The 27,668-nt window shown below is 40.3% G+C and overlaps 2 protein-coding genes across 6 annotated transcripts; one reads left to right on the top strand and one right to left on the bottom strand.

The window, feature by feature from the left end:
- On the top strand, nt 1-24,657 carry UFSP2 (UFM1 specific peptidase 2). 4 transcript variants are annotated; one of them, XM_030918618.1, is made up of 13 exons: nt 1-133; nt 3,435-3,513; nt 7,207-7,390; nt 7,472-7,538; nt 10,182-10,339; nt 10,705-10,897; nt 12,191-12,337; nt 15,394-15,558; nt 15,733-15,857; nt 18,298-18,374; nt 20,285-20,409; nt 21,567-21,592; nt 23,719-24,657. In XM_030918618.1, exons 1-13 carry the CDS (start codon nt 131-133, stop codon nt 23,798-23,800), a joined length of 1,431 nt encoding a protein of 476 aa, XP_030774478.1. In that variant the 5' UTR covers nt 1-130; the 3' UTR covers nt 23,801-24,657. The 4 variants fall into 4 exon arrangements, with proteins under 4 accessions (XP_030774478.1, XP_030774471.1, XP_030774484.1 ...); XM_030918611.1 differs by having other exon boundaries at nt 22,991-23,834; XM_030918624.1 differs by lacking the exon at nt 23,719-24,657 and adding an exon at nt 22,582-23,126 and having other exon boundaries at nt 21,567-21,609.
- ANKRD37 (ankyrin repeat domain 37) lies at nt 23,951-27,668 on the bottom strand. 2 transcript variants are annotated; one of them, XM_010377953.2, is made up of 5 exons: nt 27,206-27,668; nt 26,869-27,021; nt 25,164-25,255; nt 24,419-24,622; nt 23,951-24,179 (listed from the first exon to the last, which is right to left on the bottom strand). In XM_010377953.2, coding segments are annotated over exons 1-5 (477 nt in total). In that variant the 5' UTR covers nt 27,233-27,668; the 3' UTR covers nt 23,951-24,178. The 2 variants fall into 2 exon arrangements, with proteins under 2 accessions (XP_010376255.1, XP_010376254.1); XM_010377952.2 differs by lacking the exon at nt 23,951-24,179 and having other exon boundaries at nt 24,415-24,622.

Here is a 27,668-nt window from a genome sequence, read left to right on the forward strand (position 1 = left end):
CGAGCATGTCGGGAGTTGTAGTTGGTCCGCCCGGGCCCCGCCCCTCGACCGTGAGGTGACGCAACTTCAGGGCCGTCCCCCGGAGGCTTTGGGCAGGCGTCCTTGTCCCTGTCACCGCCACGTCGCGGACATGGTGAGTATCTCTGCTAGTCACCGATCCCTGTGTTTTTCCCCGGACTTTGGCAGCCGCCACGAGCAGGGCTCCTGAAAGGAGCTGGTCCTGCCGGGGCCCAAGATGGCAGCTGCGAGCTCCGTGGGCTGGACGGCCCTCCGGTTCGCCTGTCTCCGCGCCGGGCCGGAGGGAAAGTGTCCCATACAAGTGTGCACCCCGCCTCGGCCACTTTGGACACGCACCCCTTGCTGCTCCTCTGTGTGAAAGCATTTTGAGAGACTTTTCGGCGTTTTTGAAGCCTTGCACGAAGGGCTTAACCTGGGAAAGACAGGCGCAACTTTCTTCTATATTATATTCCCCTAGTTTCCGTGGTGTTTCCCTCCCCTGGTTTCCCTCCTGTCTCATTGCTCAGCAGGGTTCTCCAATCCCTATCCTAAATGTTGGTGCTCTTCAGGGATGCTTTACACGCTATGCGTTCTCCTAAAATTTTATCTCTAAGTTAGACCTTTCTTCTGAGCTCCACACCCACAAATCTGCTAACCGTGCCTCCACTTGGATAGCTCATATGTATTTCAAACTCAGCAAGATCCAAACTGAGCATTTCCACCTCTCCACACCCCACACCTGCTCTTCCTCCAGGAACCCCCAACTCTATAAATGGCACCACCATACATCCTGTTGTGCCTGCCCAAAACCTGGAAATCATCCTTGACATCTCCCTCTTCTCAACTCCCGGACGTGCAATCAATGATCAAGTCCTGTAGATTCTACTTCTAAATGTCTGTCTGTTGTCACGGTCTCCACTCTTACCATCCTTGGCCTTGAGATCTAACCATCTGGGGTATTCACCTACGTGGTCTTTTAACCAGATCTTCACTCATCGATGCCCCTGCCTGGAATGGGCTGTTGCACCTTCACTCCACCTTCAGATCTCAGCTTCAGTATTATTTCTTCAGAGAGTATCTCAGCTAAATCGGAAGTCTAGGAAGACTAGTGCTTTTATGAAGGATGTCTTACGGAATCTTCATAACAACCCTGGGAAGTTGTGAAGTTTTTCAGTTTTACAGAAGAGAAACAGACTTAAGTGATGAGTTAAATTGTGTAAAATTATACAGTCAGTAGCAGAGTTAAAATGTGCTCTTTCCTGTCTAACTTTTATCTTCAGTATCTTTAAATATTTTTTATTTAAATGGGTACATACTAGTTTGTGTGGTAGTATTCTTTATTTAACTGACTTCTTATTAATAGCTATTTAAGTGGTTTCCGTTTATTTTTCTGTGATGAACAACAGTAGAATAAATGGACAACATTGAAGCTGAATTTGTCCCGAACTTCCTTGATTGTTTCCTTAGAATAAATTCCCAGAAGTAGAATTGGGACAAAGGGTATATGATCTTTCAGCAGACTACAATTTTAGAATAAATAAAAACAGTGACTCTTATAGAAATGTGACAAAGGATTTGTAAAATGAGAAAAATTGTGTTGGTGCCTATTTAATACTGTTCTGAGGATTGGAGTGAGTATGTATGTTTAGCATAGTGCCTTTTACATGTTTTTGTTTTATTTTATTTTATTTTTTGGAGACAAGATCTTGCTCTGTTGCTCAGGCTGGAGTGCAGTGGTGTGATCATGGCTCCCTGCAGCATTGGCCTCCCAGGCCCAAGCAATCCTCCCACCTCAACCTCCCGAGTAGCTGGGACTACAGGTGCAGGCCACCACATTCAGCTAAATTTTTTTTTTTTTTTAAGAGATGGGGGTCTTCCTATGTTACCCAGTGTGGTCTGTAACTCCTGGGCTTCAAAGTGATCCTCCTCCCTCTGCCTCCCAAAGTGTTGGGATTACAGGCGTGAGCCACTGCAGCCTGCCTGCCTTTTACATTTGAAGAGCTCAGTAAATGTTAGTACTTATTCATTTATTTCAAAATAGGGGTCTTAGTGTGTACTGTGGTTCTTCAGTCTGTTTGAGAGATGTGTTGAGAATCTGATGAAATTTTGAAACCTCTTCCCAAAAGAAATCTCACCCTGTCTTTGCTCCCTTCCTGTCTCTTTCTGTCGTGTGTGTGTATATATGTATATATATATGAATATATGTATCTGTGTGTATATATGTACACACACAATGATACATGTCATTTGTCATATATCATCAACCAACTGAAACTCAGCATATGGATCCAAGTTAAGAACTGATCTGTTCCATTTTGCATGTGCTCTTTTCCCTTTGTAAGTTGTAAGCATTGTCCTGTGCCTTTTAATTTTCAGCAAAAACATGGTTTTCTTATGGCTATATGATATTCATTTTTTTTAAAACCAATCTCCTGTTGTTGGCAGTTAATATCCGTATACCTGAATCTTTGTGTGGTTTTCAGATTTTTCTTAGACTAAGTCTAAGATTCTAAATGCATATCACTAGATCAAGCCTATGAGTATAAACCTTTGATTCTTCCTGCCATATTCTCTGAAGAATTCCACCAGTTAATATCCCATCCTCAGTATTAGTTTCCTCTCATTGTCTTGACTCCCTGGTATTCTTATATTAGGTTCAGTGCCTTGTCACATTCTTAAACTAGTTCTTTACCGTTGATGTTTTATTGTCATTGTTAAATCTGTCAAGATTATAATTTAGGAAGATTGTCTTAAAGCAGTAGTTCTCAACTGTTCACATTAGAATCACTGGCATGGGGGCATAGGGTACTTTCAAATATCCCTGTGCCAGCTGGGTGCGGTGGCTCACGCCTGCAATCCCAGCACTTTGGGAGGCTGAGACGGGTGGATCACTTGAGACCAGGAGTTCAAGACCAACCTGGCCAATATTCTGAGATCCCATCTTTACTAAAAATACAAAATTAGCCAGGCGTGGTGGTGCATGCCTGTAATCTCAGCTACATGGGAGGCTGAGGCAGGAGAATCTCTTAAACCCAGGTGGCGGAGGTTGCAGTGAGCTGAGATTGTGCCACTGCACTCCAGCCTGGGTGACAGAGTGAGACCCTGTCTCAAAAAAAAAAAAAAAAAAAAAAAAAAAAATCCCTGTGCTTAGACCTACCCCTCAGACCAATTAATCAGAATCTCTGGGAGTACAGCCCAGGTATCAGTATTTCAAGCTCCCCGGGTGATTTCAGTACAGAACAAAGGTTGAGAACCCCTGATTTAAAATTTTGGAGTTGCTTTTGTTTTCGTTTTTTCCGTGAATTAACTCATGAAATAATTTGAAGAATCAAGATTAATTAATGTCTTAACACTAAACTCAATTAGATTCTAATTTATATGAAAATGAGTTTGTTTTGTTTTACAAGGGAGTTTGTCTTTATCTCTATTTGTTCTAGGTGATTTCAGAAAGTATGGATATACTCTTCAGAATAAGAGGAGGCCTTGATTTAGCTTTTCAGCTAGCTACTCCTAATGGTAGGTCTTCTGAAAAATTCTTTTTTATTAGAAAATTGATAGTGAAATTTACTGATATTATCTCCATTTTGCAAATGAAACTGAGTGAGAGATAGGATGAACTAAGATTATATTGTTAGTAAGTACATTAAATGGGACTTACACTTAGACACTGTGTTTCAGCACACCCACCAGCCCATGGCACACCTCTGTGCAGATTAGAAAAAGATGTTCCCTTTCTTAAGAAACTTTACTCCCCTCTTCATTGTCACAATAAATGTAACTATCCACAATGAGCATATTGTAAATGTGCATCAAGAATTGTACATTATAGACTTGCAGTTGTACATATAATCCTGAGTCTCCAGAACCTACTCTCTTAAATACTGCATTGTATGGGGTGAGCACAAGAACTCTGTGGGAGAAAAGTCAACAGGGTTTATAGGAAGCAGATTCTAGCGTGTCTTCCTGTTGCTGACTTGAACGACAGTCGCAAACTGAGATAAAGAACATCAGGAGGAATGGGATGAGCTGTGTTTGAGATTTTGTTTCATTTGATGCCAGTGGGAGGTCAAGTACAGATTCCCAACAGGCATTTGGCTGAGTCAGAAATTTAGAAGAGTGTGGTCGGAGTTGGAGCTAGAGAATGTCATGTCTCTGAAGGATGATAGTTAACACCGTCATAATAAATGAAATCACTCATGAAAAGTACGATTGGTGGTGCCAGAAGCCACAGAGCAGTTCAGAAAGATAAGGAGTGAAAAGTACTATATTAGTCTGTTTTGCATCGCTCTAAAGGAATACCCGCGACTGGGTAATTTATAAAGAAGAGGTTTATTTGGCTCACAGTTCTGCAGACTGTACAAAAAGCATAGTGCCAGTATATGCTTCTGGTGAGGCTCAGGAAACTTTAAATCATGGTAGAAGGCAAATGAGGGGGCAGTGTATCACATGGCAAAAGAAGGAGCAAAAGAGAGGGGAGGAGGTGCCAGGCTGTTTTAAAGAACCAGCTCTTTTGTGAACTGATAAGAGTGAGAACTCACTCTTATTACTGTGAGGATGGCACCAAGCCATTCGTGAGGGACCATGATTCAAACGCCTCCCACCAGGCCCCACTTCCAACACTGGGGATCCCATTTCAACATGAAATTTGGAGGCGACAGGCACCTAAACTGATGAGATACCAGCAATCCTTGAAGGAGATTGCAGCTGGCCATCCTTTCCTAGCCCCGTGGAAGGGAGGGAGAGGGTGCAGAATATTATTTTCCACCCATCCCTTCAACCAGTATATTGTTCTCAGTTTTGGTCCACATTTGCATCCCTACCACCAGACTACATTAAACTACATTTCTGGGACAGAGACCCAGGCATCAGTAAGCTTTCTAGGTAATTTGAATGTGCCATTAATATGAGAACCATTTTATAAGGACTGAATTACTCATTTTCAGGCCTATGTTGTTAGTAGAGTGTCGTTTTTTCCTAAAATGTTACTTTATGGATAAAATCTTACGTTTCACAACTGGATGTAAACTGGAAACATACTTTACTATAATCTTATTCCAAAGTAGAATCAACCCATTAATCAGCCAGTAATCCAATAAGCAAATGCAAACAAGGACTGCAGATACTTTTTACCTAGTAATTAATATATTTGAACTTGTCTTCTGACTTATTGTATTCCTCCTCCGTAATCGAACTCTGTCAACACTCAACAAAGGGACTCTCATTAATGAGAAAATCTGGAGAATGGACATGCGTAACTTTAAAGCCTTCACAATTTTTTTTAGGTAACTTTACCAAATAGTCCTTTAGAGATAAACAGAAGCTAATTTAAAATTATGTTTGTCTTTTGTAGTGCAACGGAAAGTCTTTAAATTCTGCTTTCTGAAACATATCAAGATATTTTAATATCTGATTGGTTACGAATAATCTCTACGATAGCCCCAAAGTATTTATTTATCAAGATACCAGTGTGGACATTATTTATTTATTTGTTTTTTAAATACTTTTTGAGCAGAATCAGGTCATTGAATAAATATTTCACTACGAGGTTAAATAGGCTTAGGATTTAGGAATGTAAGGCTAAGGTGAGGATTGTCCCCTTTGACTGTATCTTCTTATATTGTTTTGACTTTGGAAACATAAAAATGTTTCCAAATTGAATATGTTGAGTATTCAAAAATATTAAAATCCTCGAATTTTTTGAATATTCAAACATTTTTTAAAAAGTCTATTGAAACGAAATCCTTGAAAACAAAAACAAACTAAAGCAAATACCATGTCGGTGACATAACCATACAGAGGAAGAAAAAGCAACTGTGACTTGAGAACCCAGAACTTCGATTATATGGGCGTAGTGGGATGTAGTCCAAGGAGAAAAAGAGCTAAGACATTTAAATTTCACTCAATAGTTTTATTGCTATAAGTAGTACATTATTTTAATAGTAATTAGAATCTTATACATTACTGATGGGAATATAAAATGGTGCGGCTGCTGAAAACAGCTTGGCCGTTCCTGAAAGTGTTAAATAGAGTTGCCATGTGATTCAGAAATTCTCCTCTAGGTGAGAATTGAAAACACATCCACACAGAAACTGAACTTATGCACAAATATTCATGGGAGCATATACATGACAGTCAAATAGTGGAAACAAATGTACATCAATTTATGAATGAATAACAAAATTGGTGTATCCACACAATGGAATATTATCCTGCCATAAATAGGAATGAAATACTGATTCATGCTATGATACAGATGAAACATTATGCTGAGTGAAAGAAGCCAGACACAAAAAGTCACATAGTATATGATTCCACTTATGTAAAATGTCCAGAATAGGCAAATCCATAAAGAAAAAAGTAGGTTAATAATTGCCGTGGGTAGTATGCTGAAATTCTTTTCATTTTGCAAAGGAAGCTGAGAGATAAAAACTAAGATCATATAGTTAGTAAGTGGATTGAACAGGATTTAAACTTAGATATTGTGTTCCAGCACCTCCACCAGCCCATGGAGTACCATGTGCAAATTAGAAAAGATGTAGGAGGGCGAGGCATGGTGGCTCACACCTGTAATCCCAGCACTTTGGGAGGCCGGGGCAGGCAGATCACGAGGTCAGGGGATCGAGACCATCCTGGCTAACACGATGAAACCCTGTCTCTACTAAAAATACAAAAATTAGCCAGGTGTGGTGGTGGGCACCTGTAGACCCAGCTACTTGGGAGGCTGAGACAGGAGAAAGGCGTGAACCCAGGAGGTGGAGCTTGCAGTGAGCCCAGTTCATGCCACTGCACTCCAGCCTGGGTGACAGAGTGAGACTCCGTCTCAAAAAAAGAAAGAAAAGAAAAGAAAAAAAAGAGACGTAGGAGGTAAATCAGAAAATTTTCAACTTGAGAAAAGTGGGGGGAATGAGAAATGACTGCTGGTAGGTACAGGGTTTCTTTTTGGAGTGATGAAAATGTTCTAGAATTAGTGATGATTATAAAACCTTATGAATATACTAAAAGCCCGAAATTGCTTTAAAAGAATGAATTTTATGGTCTGTGAATTTTGTCTCAAGTTTTTAAAAAGATAGGCAAAAACTTTTAAAATAATTATTGAATATGGGGAGTGGGTATTGAGGGTTTACTATGCTCTCCTTTTGTGTATGTTTGGACCCATTCATGTTGAAAAATTTGTTTTTCTTAACTTCTATTTATATTCTTTTAATTTAGAAATTTTTCTCAAGAAGGCACTGAAACATGTGTTGAGTGACCTGTCAACCAAGCTTTCTTCAAACGCCCTTGTGTTCAGAATTTGCCACAGTTCAGTGTATATATGGCCTAGCAGTGACATAAACACCATTCCTGGAGAACTGACTGATGCTTCTGCTTGTAAGAACATACTGCGCTTTATTCAGTGAGTACGTTTGAAGATTTCTAGAAATGTTTTCAAAACATCATTTCATATTATAAATGTCTTTGTGTATTAAAAATTTAGATTTGAGCCGGAAGAAGATATCAAACGAAAATTCATGAGAAAGAAGGACAAAAAGTTATCAGACATGGTAAGCAAACCATCTGTCTTCTCTACTGATAAAAATGTTAAATCTTTGAATTTGGAACTGAGTGCAACCTTAGAAATAATTTAATCTAACCCTCTTATCATAGGTCAGAATATTGATGTCCAAAAAGATTAAATGACTTGCCAAAAGTTATATTTGTCTTACGTATCTCAGCTTTTGTCTCATTATAATACATAATCTCAGAAGGGTTGTTATTGAAATGCTTTCTCTGCTCCCACGAAAATAAAACAGCCTGAAGACATTTATAAATTATTTAAATTAAATCGAGGCATTCTGAATCATGACAGAGCGACACACTGTGCCACATAAAATAAATAGTAAATGGTTTATTTTTCTTCACACTATTCTTGGTTCTGTTGCTTTTGTGTGTGTGTGTGTGTGTGTGTGTGTGTGTGTTTTGAGATGGAGTTTCACTCTTGTTGCCCAGACTGGAGTCCCATGGCACAATCTCAGCTCACTGCAACCTCCGCCTCCGGGGTTCAAGCGATTCTCCTGCCTCAGCCTTCTGAGTATCTGGGACTACAGGTGCCCGCCACCACGCCCGGCTAGTTTTTGTATTTTTAGTAGAGACAGGATTTCACCATGTTGGCCAGGCTGGTCTCAAACTCCTGCCCTCAGGTGATCCGCCTGCCTTGGGCTCCCAAAGTGCTGGGATTACAGGCATGAGCCACCGCGCCTGGCTGGTTCTGTTGATTTTTGAACCAATATTACTGAGTACCTGCCATGTGCCACAAACTTGAATAGATGTTGAAGATAAAAAATGGAGATGCTTCTTCAAGGCACGAAGTTGTACAAAGTTAATATGACTACAGTGTTTGCAGGCTAGTAGAGGGAGAATGGGTGGACATAAGGCTGGAGAGGTGAGCACAGGCCTCTTTAGAAGAGGCCTAACTAAACCACTAGCTATGGAAATACAGCAAAGGGATTGGATACAAGAGATATTTAGGGATACAATGGATTCTGCTTGGAAACTAACTGGCAAGATCAGTTTCTTGCGTGGGTAAAGATGGAAGGTGAGGAGGACATGAGGTTGGTTTGGGCCATGTTTAAGACCTCAGTAAGAAGTACAGATGAGCTGTTAGATTTACAGATGTGGAATGCACAAAATAATTATGGGCTGGATACAATGATTTGAAAATTAACAGTAGTTGGAGCTTGACATTTTGAGGGGTACAGGTGAATTCTTTTTAAGACTGTTACTCCTTTTGGATTTGTTTTATGCTTCCTTGCTATTAGAGTTAGGTCATGCATTATTGGCAGGGATACCACAGAAGCGATGTTGTGACCTCAGCACATCATATGAAAGAGAAACAGTTATCAGTCTGTCCCTATTATTGGTGAGGTTAACTTCACTTACTTAAGATGGCATCCACCAGTTTTATCCATGGTAAAGGTACTGTTTTTTTCCCCTTATAATTAGTATCTTGTGGGAAGAAACTTTGATACTACATATGTATCTTAGTTTAGTCCTCATCAGATTTTTACCCATCACTTTTAGCATCCATTGATAATTTTTGCCAGAATCCAATATTAACCTGGTGATTACAAAGTGGTGATTTTTCTAAATCTATCATTTCCTTCTGTATTATCTGCCATGGATTCTTATTTTATGCAGTAGTTTATAATCTGGTACTATCATTAGTTATTTTGATGCTCACAGTTTCCAAGATTTGGCCAATAGAAGCTTCTTCCAGCTGGCTCCGGTGCCTTTCTAACATTGTAATTTTGGGCACTTCCTACTTTTTTCCATCAGATATTCCAGGTGCAACATGTGCTTTCCCTGTTCTAGCTGGGGAATCAGTTATTTTTCCATGGGCACAAACTTTTAGACACTTATACTGTCCACACACACACACACACACACACACACACACACACACATATAACACATTCATTTTTATCTATGTAAATCACATTGATACCTCCAGTTCCACTTCAACCCTGGAGTGCTTGACCTTTTCCCAGTGAGAAGTCTGTCTCCCAGGATCCTCAATATTTTGCAAAATTTGTTTAGTGTGAATTTCAGAATTGTTCCATACCTCTGTAAAAATCAAACCTACAAAGTAGAATTCAGTATTTGTTTATCGTTATTTATGTATTAGACCGGGGTATATAGTTATATGTTTAAAAGTTCCTTTGGTGTGTGGTTATTTTATGTTCATTTGATTTTTTAAAAATTTTAAATCAATATAAAAGTGGAGAGAATCATGTAATGAACCCCAGTGAACCTATGCCTGGCTTTAATGTTTATCAACACATGGCCGGTCTGATTTCATCTTTACTTCTTAATCCCTCTCCCCACATGATTTTGAAGCAGAAAGTAATTTCTTTTTAAAATAATACTTGTGCTTTTAATCTTTTTACTGTAGTACCGCTTTATATACTATCCTTTAAAAGTCCTTTTCCTGGCTGGTCTGGGGGTAGTGGGTTATCTCACTTGATCATTCACAGCCAATTACAGATTGAACTCCTTGTTCTCTACTCTTTCCCCCCTTTTCACTACTGTACTTGACTAGTCTTACATTTTTTTCTTAATAAAAAATACATTTTTGAAGTCTTTTTACTTACTCTTTATATTTAGTGTTTAATGTACTACAAGTTGACTATTCCTGCTTATCTATATAGCATCAAATAGTAAATATAGATCTTATGCTGGAAATGTCAACCTCCCTGGCAGCTGTAACGCCCATCATTGAAAGGGAAAGCGGAGGACACCATTATGTTAATATGACTTTACCTGTCGATGCAGTTGTATCTGTTGCTCCAGAAGAAACATGGGGAAAGTAAGTATTTTTGTAGTACCACTGCCACATTTAAATCAGGGCCCTTCCCCAAACCCATGTTTCTGTATCCTGTAGGCATACCTAAGCTGTGATTTTCTCCTTGTGTATTATTAACCTAAGAGCCATCTATTAATTAAATGGTTATTTGGAGGAAGTAGGGTGGGTAGCTTGCTAAAACCTGGAGGATTTCCCTTTATCCACAAGAGCAAATACACAGTTTCTTTTATAATGCATAATTCAGATTTCCTTTAGCAAACCTAGTCCAATCAAGTTTTTTACTATATTAAGAATATATTAGTTCTGTACTTCTCTTTATTGTAGCCACTATAACTTTTGTTAATTCACTTATATGTTTCCCCCCACAGAGTTCGTAAACTCCTAGTTGATGCAATTCATGATCAACTAACTGACATGGAAAAATGTATTTTGAAATATATGAAAGGAACGTCTATTGTGGTCCCTGAACCACTGCACTTTTTATTACCAGGGAAAAAAAATCTTGTAACAATTTCCTATCCTTCAGGAATACCAGATGGCCAGCTGCAGGCCTATAGGAAGGTAAAACCAGTTCATTTATTCTTAGAAAAAACAATAATGACTATCATTCGTTTTGTATTTAATTATATATTTCCACTAAATGGAAGGTATTTTGTGATTTAACTTAAAAGTGTGGAAGTTAGACTGTTCATTTTACACATTATTTAATTTCTGTTCTCATGAAATTTTAGTAGTATTAGTGAAAAAGTCTTATGTTGAACCTGTATGTAACATTTTAATTTTAAATGCTCGGTGTGGTTCATATATTCTGTGAAATTTTAATATTTTTCCCTAATGAAATATAGAAATGAAAAGGTGCTTACATGCCTAAAGTAGCTGGTGTAAACAAATTTCTGTAACTTCCAGGTTTGTGAAAGAGACAAGATTACAGTTAGGGAAGGAAAATGATAACTTACGCTAATTCGGAGTAGGGTTTATGGTAATACTCCACAAGTAAGGTTATTTGGGCTTTATTAGAGGAATTTTGGAGAAAACATTACCAGCATTCAGAGTAATGAGGTTTACTGGCAAAATGACTGGTTGTGGAATACATCTTTTTGGTATGTGGACTTGCTTAGAACCCATCAAATTAGACCACGGAGCGTCTTCCTAATTTCTGTCCTTAGGGAGAGATGTAATACCCTGACCCTCTGTATGTGGTGGTGACTTGGTTTGTAGAAGCAGCAGCTACAGGAGCTGAACTTTTCAAACCACGAGCGCACAAGATATGATAAAGAACATGTCAAAATGTTAAAGTAGCTATTACATGTTTCTATACAGTTGGGAAGATACCACATTTTAAACATGTTTGTGTATTTATTTTCCTGCCATATTGGTTGGTTTTAGACCACTAGCTTCTACTGTGTAGCTTAATCACTACCACTTAAAATATAAAATATTTGTAAAGCACTCTAGACATGATTTTTCAAAATACTTTGATATAATTATTGTTAATTATAATTTACTCATTTACAAGGCTATTTCAAAGCCAGTCTTTAGCCTGGATGTATTTTAACAGACTGTGTTATAATAATTATTTAAAAATTATCTCAGTTCTCTTACTCTAACAATTTATATTCATTTTTCTCTGTTCCCTTCCAGTTTCTACCCAGATACAGACGAAAACGAAAATAAATCTTACTTGGTTTTAGTTCATTTTCCACTATCTTTGATGTTACTGAATCAAACCATAAGTGTTTGGAAACTTTTATAACCCATATATAATTTTCTGTGTTTTATAACATCTTTATTTATTGACTAGGAATCTAAATCACCAACATTTTTTCTTTTTCCGTTGATTCTGATTTATTTTAGGAGTTACATGATCTCTTCAATCTGCCTCATGACAGACCCTATTTCAAAAGGTCTAATGCTTATCACTTTCCAGATGAACCATACAAAGATGGTTACATTAGAAATCCACATACTTATCTTAATCCACCTAACATGGAGACTGGTATGGTGAGTTTAACTAATTATGGGAGTCACTTGATCAGTAATGTTATTAGTTGTTTTTTGTTGGTACCTGGTAGAAGACTTGATTCATGATGTATTCATTCCTAAAACATGATTTATCACCCATCTCTGTTAACAGGCATTGCTTAAGATAGCAGTAATTAAAAATGGTCTAGAAAAGTTAGTAATAGTTAGTATATACCACATTTATCTTACCAAAATTCTCTTATTTCTTTAAAGGCTTGTCCCATTTTTTCATTCTGAATACCTGAGAAATCATGCTAATTAAGGGCATAGTCTACCCAAACCACACTGTAGGATAAGTCTTTTTTTTTTTTTTTTTGAGATGGAGTCTCACTCTGTCACTCAGGTTGTTGTGCAATGGTGTGATCTCAGCTCACTGCAACCTCCACCTCTCGAGTTCAAGCAATTCTCCTGCCTCAGCCTCCTGAGTAGCTGGGGTTACAGGTACCTGCCACCACACCTGGCTAATTTTTGTATTTTTAGTAGGGTTTTAGACAGCGTTTCACCATGTTGGCCAGGCTGGTCTTTTTTTCTGAGACAGAGTCTTGTTCTGTTGCCCAGGCTAGAGTGCAGTGGCATGATCTCAGCTCACTGCAACCTCTGCTTTCCTGGTTTAGGCAATTTTCCTGCCTCAGCCTCCCCAGTAGCTGGGATTACCAGCACCCGCCATACACCTGGCTAATTTTTGTATTTTTAGTAGAGATGGGGTTTCATCATGTTGACCAGGCTGGTCTCGAACTCCTGACTTTAGGTGATCTACCTGCCTAAGCCTCCCAAAGTGCTGGGATTATAGGCATGAGCCACCATGCCTGGCAGGCTTTCTTATTTTCTAATGTAAGGTTTGAAATTTCAAGCAAGGCACTGCTTTTAGTGTATCTTACAGGTTTAATTTGAAGGATTTTAGTTTTGTTCACTTGTAAGTATTTTTATATTTTTCTATTATGGTTTTTCTTTTGTCCATGTATTATTTAGAAGTGTTTGCTAATGTCCAAATACGTCAGAATTTATTTTCCTTTTTCCTTTTTTTTTTTTTTCTTCTTGTTTTAACTGGTTTCTAACTCTTGCCTCCTGGCCAGAAAGAATTCTAAGTGAAACTAACTCTGAAATTTATTGAAACTTGTATTTGTTCCCTAAAAAATAATCAACATTGGCCGGGCGCGGTGGCTCAAGCCTGTAATCCCAGCACTTTGGGAGGCCGAGACGGGCGGATCACGAGGTCAGGAGATCGAGACCATCCTAACGAACACGGTGAAACCCCGTCTCTACTAAAAAATACAAAAAAAAAAAAAAACTAGCCGGGCGAGGTGGCGGGCGCCTGTAGTCCCAGCTACTCCGGAGGCTGAGGCAGGAGAATGGTGTAAACCCGGGAAGCGGAGCTTGCAGTGAGCTGAGATCCGGCCACTGCACTCCAGCCTGGGCGACAGAGCCAGACTCTGTCTCAAAAAAAAAAAAAAAAAATCAACACATACTTGATGGCTTAAAACTACAGAAATGGGTTGTCTCAGTTCTGGAGGTCTGAAAGTAGTGTCATTGGGCTGACATCACAATGTCAGCAGGGCCGCCTTCCCTCCATAGGCTCTGGGGGAGAATCCATTCCTTAATCTGGTGGCTGCTAGCATCCTTTGGTTTGTGGCCCCATCGTTCTGATCTCTGTCTCCTTGGTGACATTACCTTCCCCTCCTATGCCCCACTCTTTTAAGAATATATGTGATTGCATTTAGGGCCCACTGGAATCCAGGATAACCTGCCCATCTTAAGATCCTTAACTTAGTCACTTCTGTTAATACCTTTGCTTTTCTTTTTTCTTTTACTTTTTGGCACAGAGGGTGCATTCACAAGTTCCAGGGATTAGGACATATATTCCTTTTGGGAGCCACCTTTCAGCCTGCCACAGTGGTCAAGTTGCAAATTTTCCTATCTGTGCTTGGGCAGAATATATATTCTCTAATTGTTGGGTGAGGGTTGGTTCCATCTTTGCCCCTATCTCTTCTCACCTAACTTTTAAAAAATAATATCAGTTTGGAGCCAGGCATGGTGGTATGTAACTGTAATCCCAGCTGCTCAGGAGGCCGAGGCAGGAGGATCACTTGAGCCCAGAAGTTCAAGACCAACCTAAGCAACATAGTGAGACCCAATCTCAACAAAATAAAAACAAAAACCCAGTTCTTTAAAAAAAAGACATATACATTCTTAGCATTCTAAGTAAGAATGTATGTGGTATTAGCAATTTATCTTTATTTTTTGACCCTTAATTTAGGGTCATCAAACCACACACCTGGGCTGTAATCAGAGCAGGTTTATAAATGTGCACAGACATTCTTCCTGTGTCCCATGATATGGACCCTTCACTCGTGCGTTCGTTCCTTTACTCCTTCCTGCCTTCCTTCAGCATTTATTCAGCAACATTTATACCCACCACGTGCCAGGCGTGTTGTAGAAGCTTGGGCCCCAAAATGAATAAGACATGGTGTATGTACTCACTAAGCTCACATACTAGTGTAGGTAGGCAGATACTTTTTAAATGATAATGTGTCAAGTAGTGATATACTTTGAAAAATAAAAACATAAAGAGGACAGAGATGACAGGTGAGGCAGGGGGTGGGGCAGTGAGAGAATGAGTGGGCCGTTTGTAGATTGGATGGTCAGGGAAGACCTCTGACATCTAAATGGAGACCTGAGTGAAGTAAGAGTGCAAGCTGGGCAATTCATTTGGGAAAAGAGAGCTCCAGGCCAAGAGAACCATGAAGCTCTGAGGTCATGTTGTCCCTGGTATATGGGAACTGAAAGTAGAGGGAGCAATAGGGAAAAGTTTAGGAGATGAAATTGGAGAGGAAGCCAGAAGGTAGGTCCTGCTGGGCCCCATGGTAAGGACTTTGAACCTCAAATAAAAAGCCAAGAACGTATAATGTTAAACCATAGATCTGTGAAGGCATTTTTATAAGGAACTACAGTGACATTAAACATAATTCAGGAGCATATATAGAATATGTAATTCTATCCTAAGTTAATATTTCACTGTGTTTCTTCTCTGTGTATAGATTTGTGTGGTCCAGGGCGTATATGGTTATCATCATTATATGCAGGATCGGATAGATGACAATGGCTGGGGCTGTGCTTATCGATCTCTGCAGACTATCTGCTCTTGGTTCAAACATCAGGGATACACAGAGAGGTCCATTCCAACACACAGAGAAATTCAGCAGGTACAGAACATATCATTTTAAAGTATAATCAACTCTACATTTCATTAGCCCTTAATATACCATTGATAATATTTGTTACCTCATGGTGCAGACTTATTTCTGTTTTGAAGAAAAAAGTATTCTTAATGGCTGTCTTGTGTATGGATTTTTTTTTATATTTTTAAATACATAAAGGCTCTAGTCGATGCCGGTGACAAACCAGCAACATTTGTCGGATCACGGCAATGGATTGGATCTATTGAGGTACAGCTGGTACTAAACCAATTGATTGGTATAACTTCAAAAATACTGTTTGTCAGGTAAGGACACTTTAAGAAATTAGATAAATTATTTCAAAGTGACTTTGTGAGTAATGTATGCTTGTATTATTTAGGCCTAATTTTAGCCTAGAAGAGGAAAACTTAAAAATAACGTTGAGTAGTCATAAAAATAATATTAAGTTTCTTTATGCTCCAATCTTAAGTTTTAAAAGGAAAAACTCAGATGTTGATCTATGACTGACCTTTTTGTTTACCTCCTGCTCTTTTTCTTCCTAAAATGTTAATAATCCAGTCATGAGTCCAAATAATGTATTCGTTTTGTCTTTTCCAGTGTATCTTAACCATAATTCTAATATTAAAATGAGAAAATATAAATAAATAATTTTCTATGACCATAACTAGCTTACTCCTGATTGTATGAGCTTATGTTTTAAAATACATTTTCTAGCTGGGCGCAGTGGCTCATGCCTGTAATCCTAGTACTTTGGGAGGCCAAGGTGGGTGGATCCCGAGGTCAGGAATTTGAGACTAGCCTGGCCAGCAGGGCGAAATCCCGTCTTTACTAAAAATACAAAAAAATTAGCTGGGTGTGGTGGTGCATGCCTGTAATCCCAGTTACTCAGGAGGCTGAGGCAGGAGAATTGCTTGAACCCAGGAGGCGGAGGTTGCAGTGAGCCAAGATCTTACCACTGCACTCCAGCACAGGTGACAAAGCGAGACTCCCTTTCAAAAAAAAAAAAAAAGAAAAGAAAAATACATTTTCTAAAAAAAGAGAGAAAAAAAACCCAAACAACAAATAAAATACATTTTCTATTGTTAATTATACTAACATTGTCCTCATTGTATCAGTCCTCAGTGGTTATGAAAATCAGTGGTGGCCGGGCGCGGTGGCTCAAGACTGTAATCCCAGCACTTTGGGAGGCCGAGAGGAGCGGATCACGAGGTCAGGAGATCGAGACCATCCTGGCTAATACGGTGAAACCCCGTCTCTACTAAAAAATACAAAAAACTAGCCGGGCGACGAGGCGGGCGCCTGTAGTCCCAGCTACTCGGGAGGCTGAGGCAGGAGAATGGCGTAAACCCGGGAGGCGGAGCTTGCAGTGAGCTGAGAACCGGCCACTGCACTCCAGCCTGGGCGGCAGAGCAAGGCTCCGTCTCAGGAAAAAAAAAAAAAAAAAAAAGAAAGAAAGAAAATCAGTGGTAAAAAATGACAGACTGGCTGGGCACAGTGGCTCATGCCTGTAATCTCAGCACTTAGGGAGGCTGAGATGGGTGGATCACCTGAGGTCAGCAGTTTGACACCAGCCTGGCCAACATGGTGAAACCCTGTCTCTACTAAAAATACAAAAATGAGCTGGGCATGGTGGCACATGTCTATCATCCCAGCTACTCAGGAGGCTCTGAGGAAGGAGAATCACTTGAACCTGAGAGGCGGAGGTTGCAGTGAGCTGAGATCGCACCACTACACTCCAGCCTGGGCAACAGAGCGAGACTCCATCTCAAAAAAAAGTAATAATAAAAAACAATGACAGGCTTAAGTAGTGAAGAACTTTTTTTAAAAGTTACAGTTTTGGTACGTTAAAACATTATACATTCCTCATTAAGCAAGAGCTAAGGTTTAGCACCACCGGGCACCTCCCCCCAAAAAACACCTCCTTTCATTAGCCCATCTTTCTTTCTCTTCTCAAAAGTAAGAATTCTGAGATTCTTTAAAAATAGTATGTTGCACTTGAAAACATTTTGCAGTTTTCGCGTTGATTTCAGACACGTGTTTTAGTCCCAGACGCTCCTGTTGTGTAGACAGGTCGGTACTTTGGGTCCCAGTGTAAAGATGAGGAAATACAGACTAAGAAGTGCACCAACAAGAGGGCAAGAACCCAGCACTTAACACTCATTCTTCTGATCAGTCCATCCATAAGAACTCCCTGAGCACCAAGGTGACGTTTTAACTTCATGTGAATAAACCCAGGCCTCCTTTACGCAGTCCAAGAAGCAGAAAATCAAGGGCTATTAGCTTCTTTTTTTTTTTTTTTTTTGAGACGGAGTCTCGCTCTGTCGCCCAGGCTGGGGTGCAGTGGCCGGATCTCAGCTCACTGCAAGCTCCGCCTCCCGGGTTCACGCCATTCTCCTGCCTCAGCCTCCCAAGTAGCTGGGACTACAGGCGCCGCCACCTCGCCCGGCTAGTTTTTTGTATTTTTTAGTAGAGACGGGGTTTCACCGTGTTAGCCACGATCTCCTGACCTCGCGATCCGCCCGTTAACTAGCACACTTAGCGGCCTGAAGTATTTTGAGTTTGTGTTGCTTTAGATCGCACAGTTTAATTATTCTCTCAGTTCCGTACCACTTGATTTTTTTACATTTGTATATTTTTTCAATAACAATCCGAAAAAACAAGAATGTAGGAAACATTGTCTCCTAGCTCATTATTTGGCCTTAGTGTTGGAAGTAATTCATCTGATAGAAAATGGTTTCTTTCTAGCCAAGGTTCAGAAATGGCCTCTCAAGGACGGGAACTGGCTAATCATTTCCAAAGTGAAGGAACTCCAGTTATGATCGGTAAGCTGTTTCAAATATCATTTTTGGTAGAGTGAGTATTATGTAAAACTTACCATTGATATAAATATTTAATGTTGCATAAAATCAGTCATTTAAAAAATTTTGAAATTAACTTTTATACCGTATGTATGGATCTCTGGATATTGAAAAAAATTTCCAAGGTGGCTTAAGGGTTACAAAACAGATTATAATAACCAGAAGAAGTAAAGGCTGAGAAATGGTAGCTATGTTCAAACATTTAAAGAGCTGAGAGCAGTATTAAAAAGAGGAAATGGTCACTCAGCTGAGCTTCGTAAGTTATGACTTTGTTGCTAACTTGGCTGGCTTTGTGACATTTTGCAAATTACTTACCTCTCTGGATTTTATCTGTAAAATGAGAAGATTGGATTAGCTGATCTAAAGATGCTTAATTCTGTGAAGAACAAGACCTGTCCTGTGATGACAGAAGGCAAGCTGAGACTAGTGTGTAAGAAATGGAGGTAGAAACTGGGTGTAGTGGCTCACACCTGTAATCCTAGCACTTTGGGAGGCCGAGGCAGGAGGATAGCTTGCATCCAGGAATTTGAGACCAGCGTGGGCAACATGGCCAGACCCCATCTCTACCAAAAAAAAAAAAAATACACAAATTAGCCGGCATGGTAGTGTGAGCCTGTAGTGCCAGCTACTCAGGAGACTGAGATGGGAGGATTGCCCACTGCACTCCAGCCTGGGTGACAGAGCAAGACTCTATCTCAAAAAAAAAAAAAAAAAAAAAAAAAAAAAAAAAAAAAAAAAAAAATACCGGGCACGTCGGCTTACGCCTGTAATCCCAGCACTTTGGGAGACCGAGGTGGGCGGATCACAAGGTCAGGAGATCGAGACCATCCTGGCTAACACAGTGAAACCCCATCTCTACTAAAAAAAATACAAAAAATTCGCTAGGCGTGCTGGTGTGCGCCTGTAGTCCTAGCAACTCAGGAGGCTGAGGTAAATAGAACATACAATCGGGTTTTACACCGAGATGTTCCATTGCCCAGGACAGGCAGGAGACAGATGCTTTTCTCTATCTCAACTGCCAAGAGGCCTTCTTTCCTCTTATATTAATCCTCCTCAGCACAGACCCTTCACGGGTGTCAGGCTGGGGGACGATTAGGTCTTTCCCTTCCCACAAGGCCATATTTCAGACTATCACATGGGGAGAAACCTTGGACAATACCTAGCTTTCCTAGGCAGAGGTCCCTGCGACCTTTGGCAGTGTAGTGTCCCTGGGTACTTGAGATTAAGAGAACGGTGATGACTTTTCACAAGTATACTGTCTTCAGGCACTTGTTTAACAAAGCACACCCTGCACAGCGCCAAATCCTTTAAACCTTGAGTCACCACAGCACATGTCTCTTGCAAGGACAAGGTTGGGGGTAGGGTCACAGATTAACAGCATCTCAAATATAGAACAAAATGGAGTCTCTTATGTCTACTTCTTTCTATATAGACACAGTTAACAGTCTGATCTCTCTTTTCCCCACACTTTTATAGTTTAGAGTAGTCCATTTTAATGCTATTTTAGATCAGTTAATAGGCAAAGTATCTTTTTTTTTTGAGTCTTGCTGTGTTGCCCAGGCTGGAGTACAGTGGCATGATCTTAGCTCATTGCAAGCTCCACCTCCCAGGTTCACACCATTCTCCTGCCTCTGCCTCCTGAGTAGCTGGGACTACAGGCACCTACCACCACGCCCAGCTATTTTTTTGCATTTTTTTAGTAGAGACAGGGTTTCACTGTATTAGGACCTCGTGATCCGCCCACCCGGCCTCCCAAAGTGCTGGGATTACAGGCGTGAGCCACTGCGCCAGGCCATAATCTGTCTTTTTAAATTGAATAGGCATTTGACATTTGTTTATGCCTTCATTCTTATTTCCTATTTTTTCTTATATAGGGGGAGGAGTTTTGGCCCACACGATACTAGGAGTTGCATGGAATGAGATTACAGGGCAGATAAAGTTTCTGATTCTAGATCCACATTATACCGGTGCTGAAGACCTGCAAGTTATTTTGGAAAAGGTAAGTATCCATTTAACACAAATTGAGACACAAGGCAAAGAACCTAGAAATGAAGGATCACAAACTGGCTGGTAACAGAAAGACAGTAAGCTGAGGGCAGAGATCCTCCCTGTGAGGAGGCCTTCTGAGGCTGTTGTAAGTAGCCCTCTCTGTATAGGGAACGTGCAGGAACAAAGCACATTGCAAAAGACAAAATGTAGACTTATAGAAACTTTCTCAGTTATTAAAATTAATAATAGGACACACACTCATAAATATATTCCTTTGGAGATTTTAGAGCTTTCATAAACAAATGTATCAAAGTTTATCAATGTCTTAAAATAGATGAGTGGAATATATAAACTTCTAAAATTTCAGAAGTAACCAAAAGAGGGCTAAGCAGTATGCTAGACACTATGGAGGCCTGGTTAATTTCAGTTTATTCACATACTACCTAATCTCACTCTATGAAGGGTTTGAAGTTGATACATGTGTAAGAGTATTTGTTCTTACTTACAGTAGCAGGTAAGGGAGGTAAAAAGTCGTTAATTCATAGGCAACTAATTCTCACATATGAAAACTCAGCACCAAGTCTTTAGGAGAATGTATTGTAAAACATAATTAACTTGAATTTTAAGTAATATTTATCTTCTTTGCCAAATACATTGCAATTGCAGAGAATACATACTTTTAAACCATAAACTAAAGATGAAATGTTTTAATATGTTAAAGAGTTATAAGCCAGGCGCGGTGGCTCACACCTGTAATCCCAGCACTTTGGGATGCTGAGGTGGGCAGATCACCTGAGATAAGGAATTTGAGACCCACCTGGCCTTCATGGTGAAACTCTGTCTCTACTAAAAATACAAAAATTAGACAGGCAGGTGGCGGGCGCCTGTAATCCTAGCTATGTGGGAGGCTGAGGCAGGGTAATCACTTGAACCGAGGAGGCGGAGGTTGCAGTGAGCTGAGATGGCGCTATCGCACTCCAGCCTGGGCAACACGGGTGAAACTCTGGCTCAAAAACCAAAAAAAAAAGTTTTGAATGTGTGTAGTCCAGTTGTCTTCTACTGTCAGTTTACTGAAGCCTTTTGTTTATGAGAAGGGTGCACAGTAACAGGATGGACATGTGTTGTTCCAGTTTTAAGTGTTTTTCCTTTTGCTTTTCTCTTTCACAGCATTTGGAATTCGAAGTCTCTGAAAGGTCTCTGACTGGTACATGTATCTTACTGAATACAGTAGCAGTACTCTTGTTCTGTAGCAAGGTGTTCATTCAGTATTTACTAAATACCTAATAAGTACCTAGTAAGTGCCAGGCACTGTCCTAAGCACTAGTATTACACGAGGTTTTTAGGGAGCTAAAACCTTTAGTGTAGGGTAGAGGAGGACAGTCCAAAAAGGACTCTCAAGAAAAGAAAATGGTATCTCAGGTGCTTTTACGAGGCTGATGCTGTAGTGGAACCCTGTAGGAACAGTGAAAGCTACAGTCCAGGTCGATCAGTGTGTCCAGAGCTAGGTGGAGGTGAGGCTGGAAGGACACACCAAGCTCAGTCAAAAAGGGTGGTCTTGCCGGGTGCAGTGGCTCACGCCTGTAGTCCCAGCACTTTGGGAGGCCAAGGCAGACGGATCATGAGGTCAGGAGATCGAGATCCATCCTGGCTAACATGGTGAAACCCCGTCTCTACTAAAAATACAAAAAATTAGCCGGGCGTGGCAGCAGGCGCCTGTAGTCCCAGCTACTTGGGAGGCTGAGGCAGGAGAATGGCATGAACACAGAAGGCAGAGCTTGCAGTGAGCCGAGATCGTGCCTCTGCACTCCAGCCTGGGCGACAGAGACTCCGTGTCAAAAAAAAAAAGAAAAGAGGGGGTGGTCTTTGTGAACCAGGCATTTAGATTTTTTCTTAAAGGCAGGGAGAAGCCTTAATTATTTTCATCATAAAATTTATCTTTTCTGGTTGGTTCAAGGGACTCTGCACTACATGGCATTATCTAGATAAGGTTTCTGAACAATTAAGAGTAAGGGATTGTACCTGGTTCCTTTCTCAGAGAATTACAGTCTCCATCTTTGCTAGTTATATTTCTGTAGAACTTTTCAACAGCAGATACCTCCTTGCTCTATTTGTATGCACAAGAAACGGTGAAGCCAAGGTCCTGCCGTTACAACTATTGATTCACTTGACTCCAGAAACCCAGGAGGCCAGAGGAGAGTTCCATCTCTGCCTGACCTTTGTCTTCTTGTGGTGCTTTCTTGTTTGAAGTTCCCAGGCTGGTCATCTCTCAGGAAACAAGCATGTCCTAAGCACCATGTCCCCATACAATCCCATTTTGACACCCTCTCTACCCATTTCTCCTTTAAGAAATTTGGATCTGGTTACCTGGATAAGGCCTTCATGTGTAAAAGGATCAAAAAAAGGTTAAAACAGAGAATGAGTCTTTTTTCTATTTGTCTGTTAAGAAAAACGGGACATTAAATTAAGAGAAAGTTTTGCTGAAAAAATGAGATGATAAATAGAATGCCGGTTACCTAGGGAGAGTGGGGGGTAGGACTGGTGGAGGATTTTTGACTTTTATCTTGTTTTTTTACAATGTGTATCTTATTTAGGAGGGAGTCAGACCGCTGCTTGTCACTCACTTCATGGGATTTTCAGAGTCTCAGCCTCCTCTCAAGGATTTCTCAAAGCATTTCATTTGAGAATCATACAATACAGACCAGTTATTGGCTTTTCCTTCAAGTTTCCTTCTTTCATAACTCAGTGGTCCTAGAAGAAATCTGAGAAATTTTCATATTCTAAGTGAGATTTTGCTTGAAAGTAATTTTCTCTGCGGGCAAAAAGGATGAATACTGACATGAAACACAGAAAGCAGAATTGACACCTGGGATTTGAAAATGAAAGGGCACAGAATGGCAGGCAGGGGGAAGTGAGGTTTCTCACTACAGTGCTTCAATCGTAAGATGCCACTGAATGGTCTCTTACAGTCCTTTATGGACTATTCAGAAAAACAGACTGCTAGTTCAACTGTCACATGCTATCAGTTTCAAGCAGTAAAATTATACATCTCAGAATCAGTGAAGTGTGGTATCTGGACTAACAATTATAAGTAAGTTTTTTTTTAATGATTTTTATGATGAATTATATAGAATTAAAAGTTTAAAAACCTACCTTAAAGGGTAAGTTACTTTTCTATGCTTAGTAGGAATTCAAATCCTTGAATGATAAAGCCATTTAGTCTTATTCCAAGGTCCAGCTGACAGAGCCTGATGTCACGATTTCCATGACATCATCTTGTAACTTTGTAAAAGGCTTTCCCTTTCCCTTCTCCTCTATCCAGGGCTGGTGCGGATGGAAGGGTCCAGACTTTTGGAACAAGGATGCATACTATAACTTATGTCTTCCTCAGCGACCAAATATGATTTAAAATCTCTTGGAGTCAAAGACTGCAGTAGAGTGGTATTATAAATTTGTGAATAAAGAATCAGTTTAATTTCACCTTAAATCCTGGTTCTAGTTTGACGGTTTAAATTATGACCTTTTTCAAAGGTTGAAAATACTGCACGGAGAATGTATTTTTTAGACATTCCTTTAATAAAACTTAAAAGACAAAGCATACACAACCAGCATGTTATAGGCATGTAAATACATGTGTTCTGAAATGGATCTTCACTTGGAAGAAAGTTTTTCCTCCTTCTCAGAAGGAGTTTAGACACACATATGGTAAAGCCAAAAGCAGGAGCTTATAGATCTGCATGAAATGAGGGCGTTCTTCAGACTTCTTCATGACCCACGTGACATCTGTTTTTAAAAAACATGTTGACATTAAAAACTTTTTTTAAAAAAATGAGTTTTATCCCCAAACTGCCACCATGCAGGCCCATTTTTGGTCTCTAGACTCATATAACCAGTATTAAGATGTTAATGAGAATGAAACACCACTACTAGAAATAAGAATGTCAATATTAAATGGAATAATAAATGCTATGCAAATGAGATCCATTACTGAGGGAGGAAAACAGCAGCTCTGAGTTACTTACCAACACTTCCTTTTCCCACTGATATTTTCTACACTTCCAAAACTTCGTTTCTGTCTGAGCACAGCAACACAATTATTCCTATCAGAGTGTTCACTTGGTTTTATTGTCTGCATGCATTTAATTGTTGTAAGAAACTTGGCACAGTCTGGAAATCCACATGACCAAGCGAGATCTTCAGCTGTTTGCCCGTTCTTATTACATAAACTGAAAATATGATAAAAATTGAGTTAAATGAAAAATTGAACTTAAGTCTTTTTAAAAATATCTTACAAGGGAATTTTGGGCTCATACAAATGTTGGCTGCAGAACAGAAGAGGTAAAGGATGCATAGGGAAATTGCATTTTTGGTCACTATTGTATCCTCAGCAACTAACAGAATCCAGCATAGAGTGGACATTCCAGTTCTGAATGAATGTAAGAATTGTTTGATGTTTAATACAGTGTATGAGTACCCAAAGGTAGTCAATGAGAACTACAGAATGGGTTTTCCTAAACTGAAACTGAAGTAGAATACAGTCATAATGAACAAAATTGCACCTCTGATTGCTCAGGATCTGACTTCTTACTTACTCGAACAGAGTATTACTAGACAGCACCAACAACCTAAGTTAACATTTAAATGATTAACACTAAATTATCAATGAGGCAAGCATTATTTTTAAAAGCATATGTAACTAAGCTTTAGGAGTCTGATTAGTTTAATCCAAGAAAACATGAAATGTGAAGCCACTGTTTTCATACTCACTCAATTTGGGCATCACTGGCCACAAGCAGGCTAAGGCACTCCAGACTTCCAACTTTCGCTGCCTTGTGTAGTGGAGCTTCTCCTAAAACATCCTTAAGGTAAGATAGTGCATTTTAGAGTCTCCTAAAAATACTTTTTGTGGAAGATGGTGAGTGACATCTAATATTAGCTATGTAAGGAAGCTAGTTAGAATTGCATTGTACTGGATGGAATCTTTTTTTTTTTTTTGGCAGAGAACACAAACACTTTTCGTGGGTTTATTTTGTTAATATTCATTCTCAGTTCAGGTTTTGGGTTTGTTTTCAGAAATGAGAAGTCTTAAATCACTTTAAGACTAAGAAGTAATGTGTTTTTGATACATATAAATGTGCATCAACATCTATTCTAATTAAAAACACTTGATAATCGTTTACAAGTGCAAGATTTCAGGAATGCAGAATTAATTTAAATAACTAGTGGATTATTATTATAACTTGAACATTCCAGCATATGCTCTGAAATGATTATCATTCATTCCTTTATTTAGATCTTCTAGATACTTTTAGTGATTACATTAGGGATAGCCAACTCCCTGGGCTAATTTGAAACATAGGAATGTATGATACTTGCATATTCATTTCAGTATGGAACCTTCTGAAAATCTCCTTCTTTGGACTGAATTTTTTACTTCAAGCTTTTCTCTTTTTTTGCCCTCGGTAAGCTGTAAAAGCGTATTTTTGATAACCTAGTTTGCTTTTTCATACCGTTTTCCTTAATAAAAACGTGTAGCTGGGCGTGGTGGCTCACTCCTGTAATCCCAGCACTTTGGGAGGCCGAGGCAGGCGGATTACCTAAGGTCAGGAGTTCAAGACCAGCCTGGCCAACATGGTGAAACCCCGTCTCTAATAAAATACAAAAATTAGCCAGGCATGGTGGCGTGTGCCTGTAATCCCAGCTACTACAGAGGCTGAGGCAGAAGCTCTTGAACCCAGGAGGCAGAGGTTGCAGTGAGCTGAGACTGCGCCATTGCACTCCAGCCTGGGTGACGAGCAAAACTCCGTCTCAAAATAAATAAATAAAAACGTGTAGCCATATCCACATACATTAAAATGTAAGCAAATAAAAACAGAGTTCTCCCAGAAAAGTTTACAATTTAAAATTCACCATGTTTCAATATTCAACGGAAGATGCAAACTACAGTAAAAAAAAATTTTTAGGAAATTAGAATGCTTGTGGACATAGCTCACAAGTATTTGAATTGCTGCTGGGAGACAGTAATGTAGCAATTACTTCTTTTGAAATAAACTAGATCTGTGCTGTTCAAAGAGTCAATAGCCACGTAAGGCTAGAGTATCTGATATGTGGCTAGTCTGATTGGAGATATACTGTCACACTGGATTGTTAAGACAGAGTAAAAGAAATGCAAAATATCTAATCAGTAATTGCTTTATGTTGATTACATATTGAACTGATAATATTTTGGACAAATTGGGTCAAATACTAAAATTTCATGTTTATTAATATGGCTACTTAAAAACGTGAAATTTCTCATGTCCTCACATCAAGACTGGAAAAAAAATTTTAAATTACATCTGTGTCTTGCATTCTATTTCTGTTGGACATCGCTGCTATAGAGCTGAAACAACTCTTGGCGTCTGAGAAATGTTTGTTTGGATCTGGACTGGAGGGGAGGGCTGTACACAGCAACAATCAGTTACCTAGTTACCTGTTGGTTGAGGTCAGCGCCCGTTTGCAGCTGCCAGAGAAGAAAGCAAGCAAGGCCGCTTCCTGCGGCTAAGTGGACAGGCGACTGCTCGCAGGGATCCGGGGGTGCGTTGACCGAGGCTCCTGTCTCCAGCAAATGCTTCAGACCATCCACCTGCGGGAAGACAACAGATCCAGCACCTCTCTCACCTTTGTCCAGTCCCGCGCCCCTCCGGGCTGGAAATCTCGCCCTTCACAACCAGCTCTGACCAGGCGAGACCAGGCAGCGCCCAGTGGTCAGTCCCCGCGTTCCCGAGAAGACGCGTCTGGAAACTTGAGCCTGCAGGACAAAAGCTCACCTCGGGGTTGCAATCCAGCAACAGCATTTCCCGCCTAAGGCAGATGACAAGAGTCCTTGGAAGTGCAGAGCGGTGGGACGCTTGCCGCACCGCGACAGGTAAGAGTGCGCACGCCGGTCCCAGCACGGGAGAATTTAAAGACCGCTGGGACTTGCGGGCCGGCCCATGGCAGCCGCGCCCCAGCTCCGGTTGCGCCAGAGCAGTCTAATCCCCAACCACCTGGACCCGGTCCAGCCCCGCTAAGGCCGCACGTACACAAACACTGGCACGTGGAGCCCGGCGCCGGGGGCAGGATGGGGGGGGCGGGCACGCGAGGCCATCCGCCGATTGGCCAGCTGCGGATGCGCCAGGCCCTCCCACCTCGGGGCGGGGCCCTCGGCCGCCCCACGGTGCCTCAGCGCGCGTGCGCAGGGTAAGTCAGTGGGCGTGGACGGACGGGAACCCGGGCGGGAGGGGTGCCGCG

The sequence above is a fragment of the Rhinopithecus roxellana genome, chromosome 2 (assembly GCF_007565055.1).
Source record: "Rhinopithecus roxellana isolate Shanxi Qingling chromosome 2, ASM756505v1, whole genome shotgun sequence".
Classification (NCBI taxonomy): Eukaryota; Metazoa; Chordata; class Mammalia; order Primates; family Cercopithecidae; genus Rhinopithecus; species Rhinopithecus roxellana.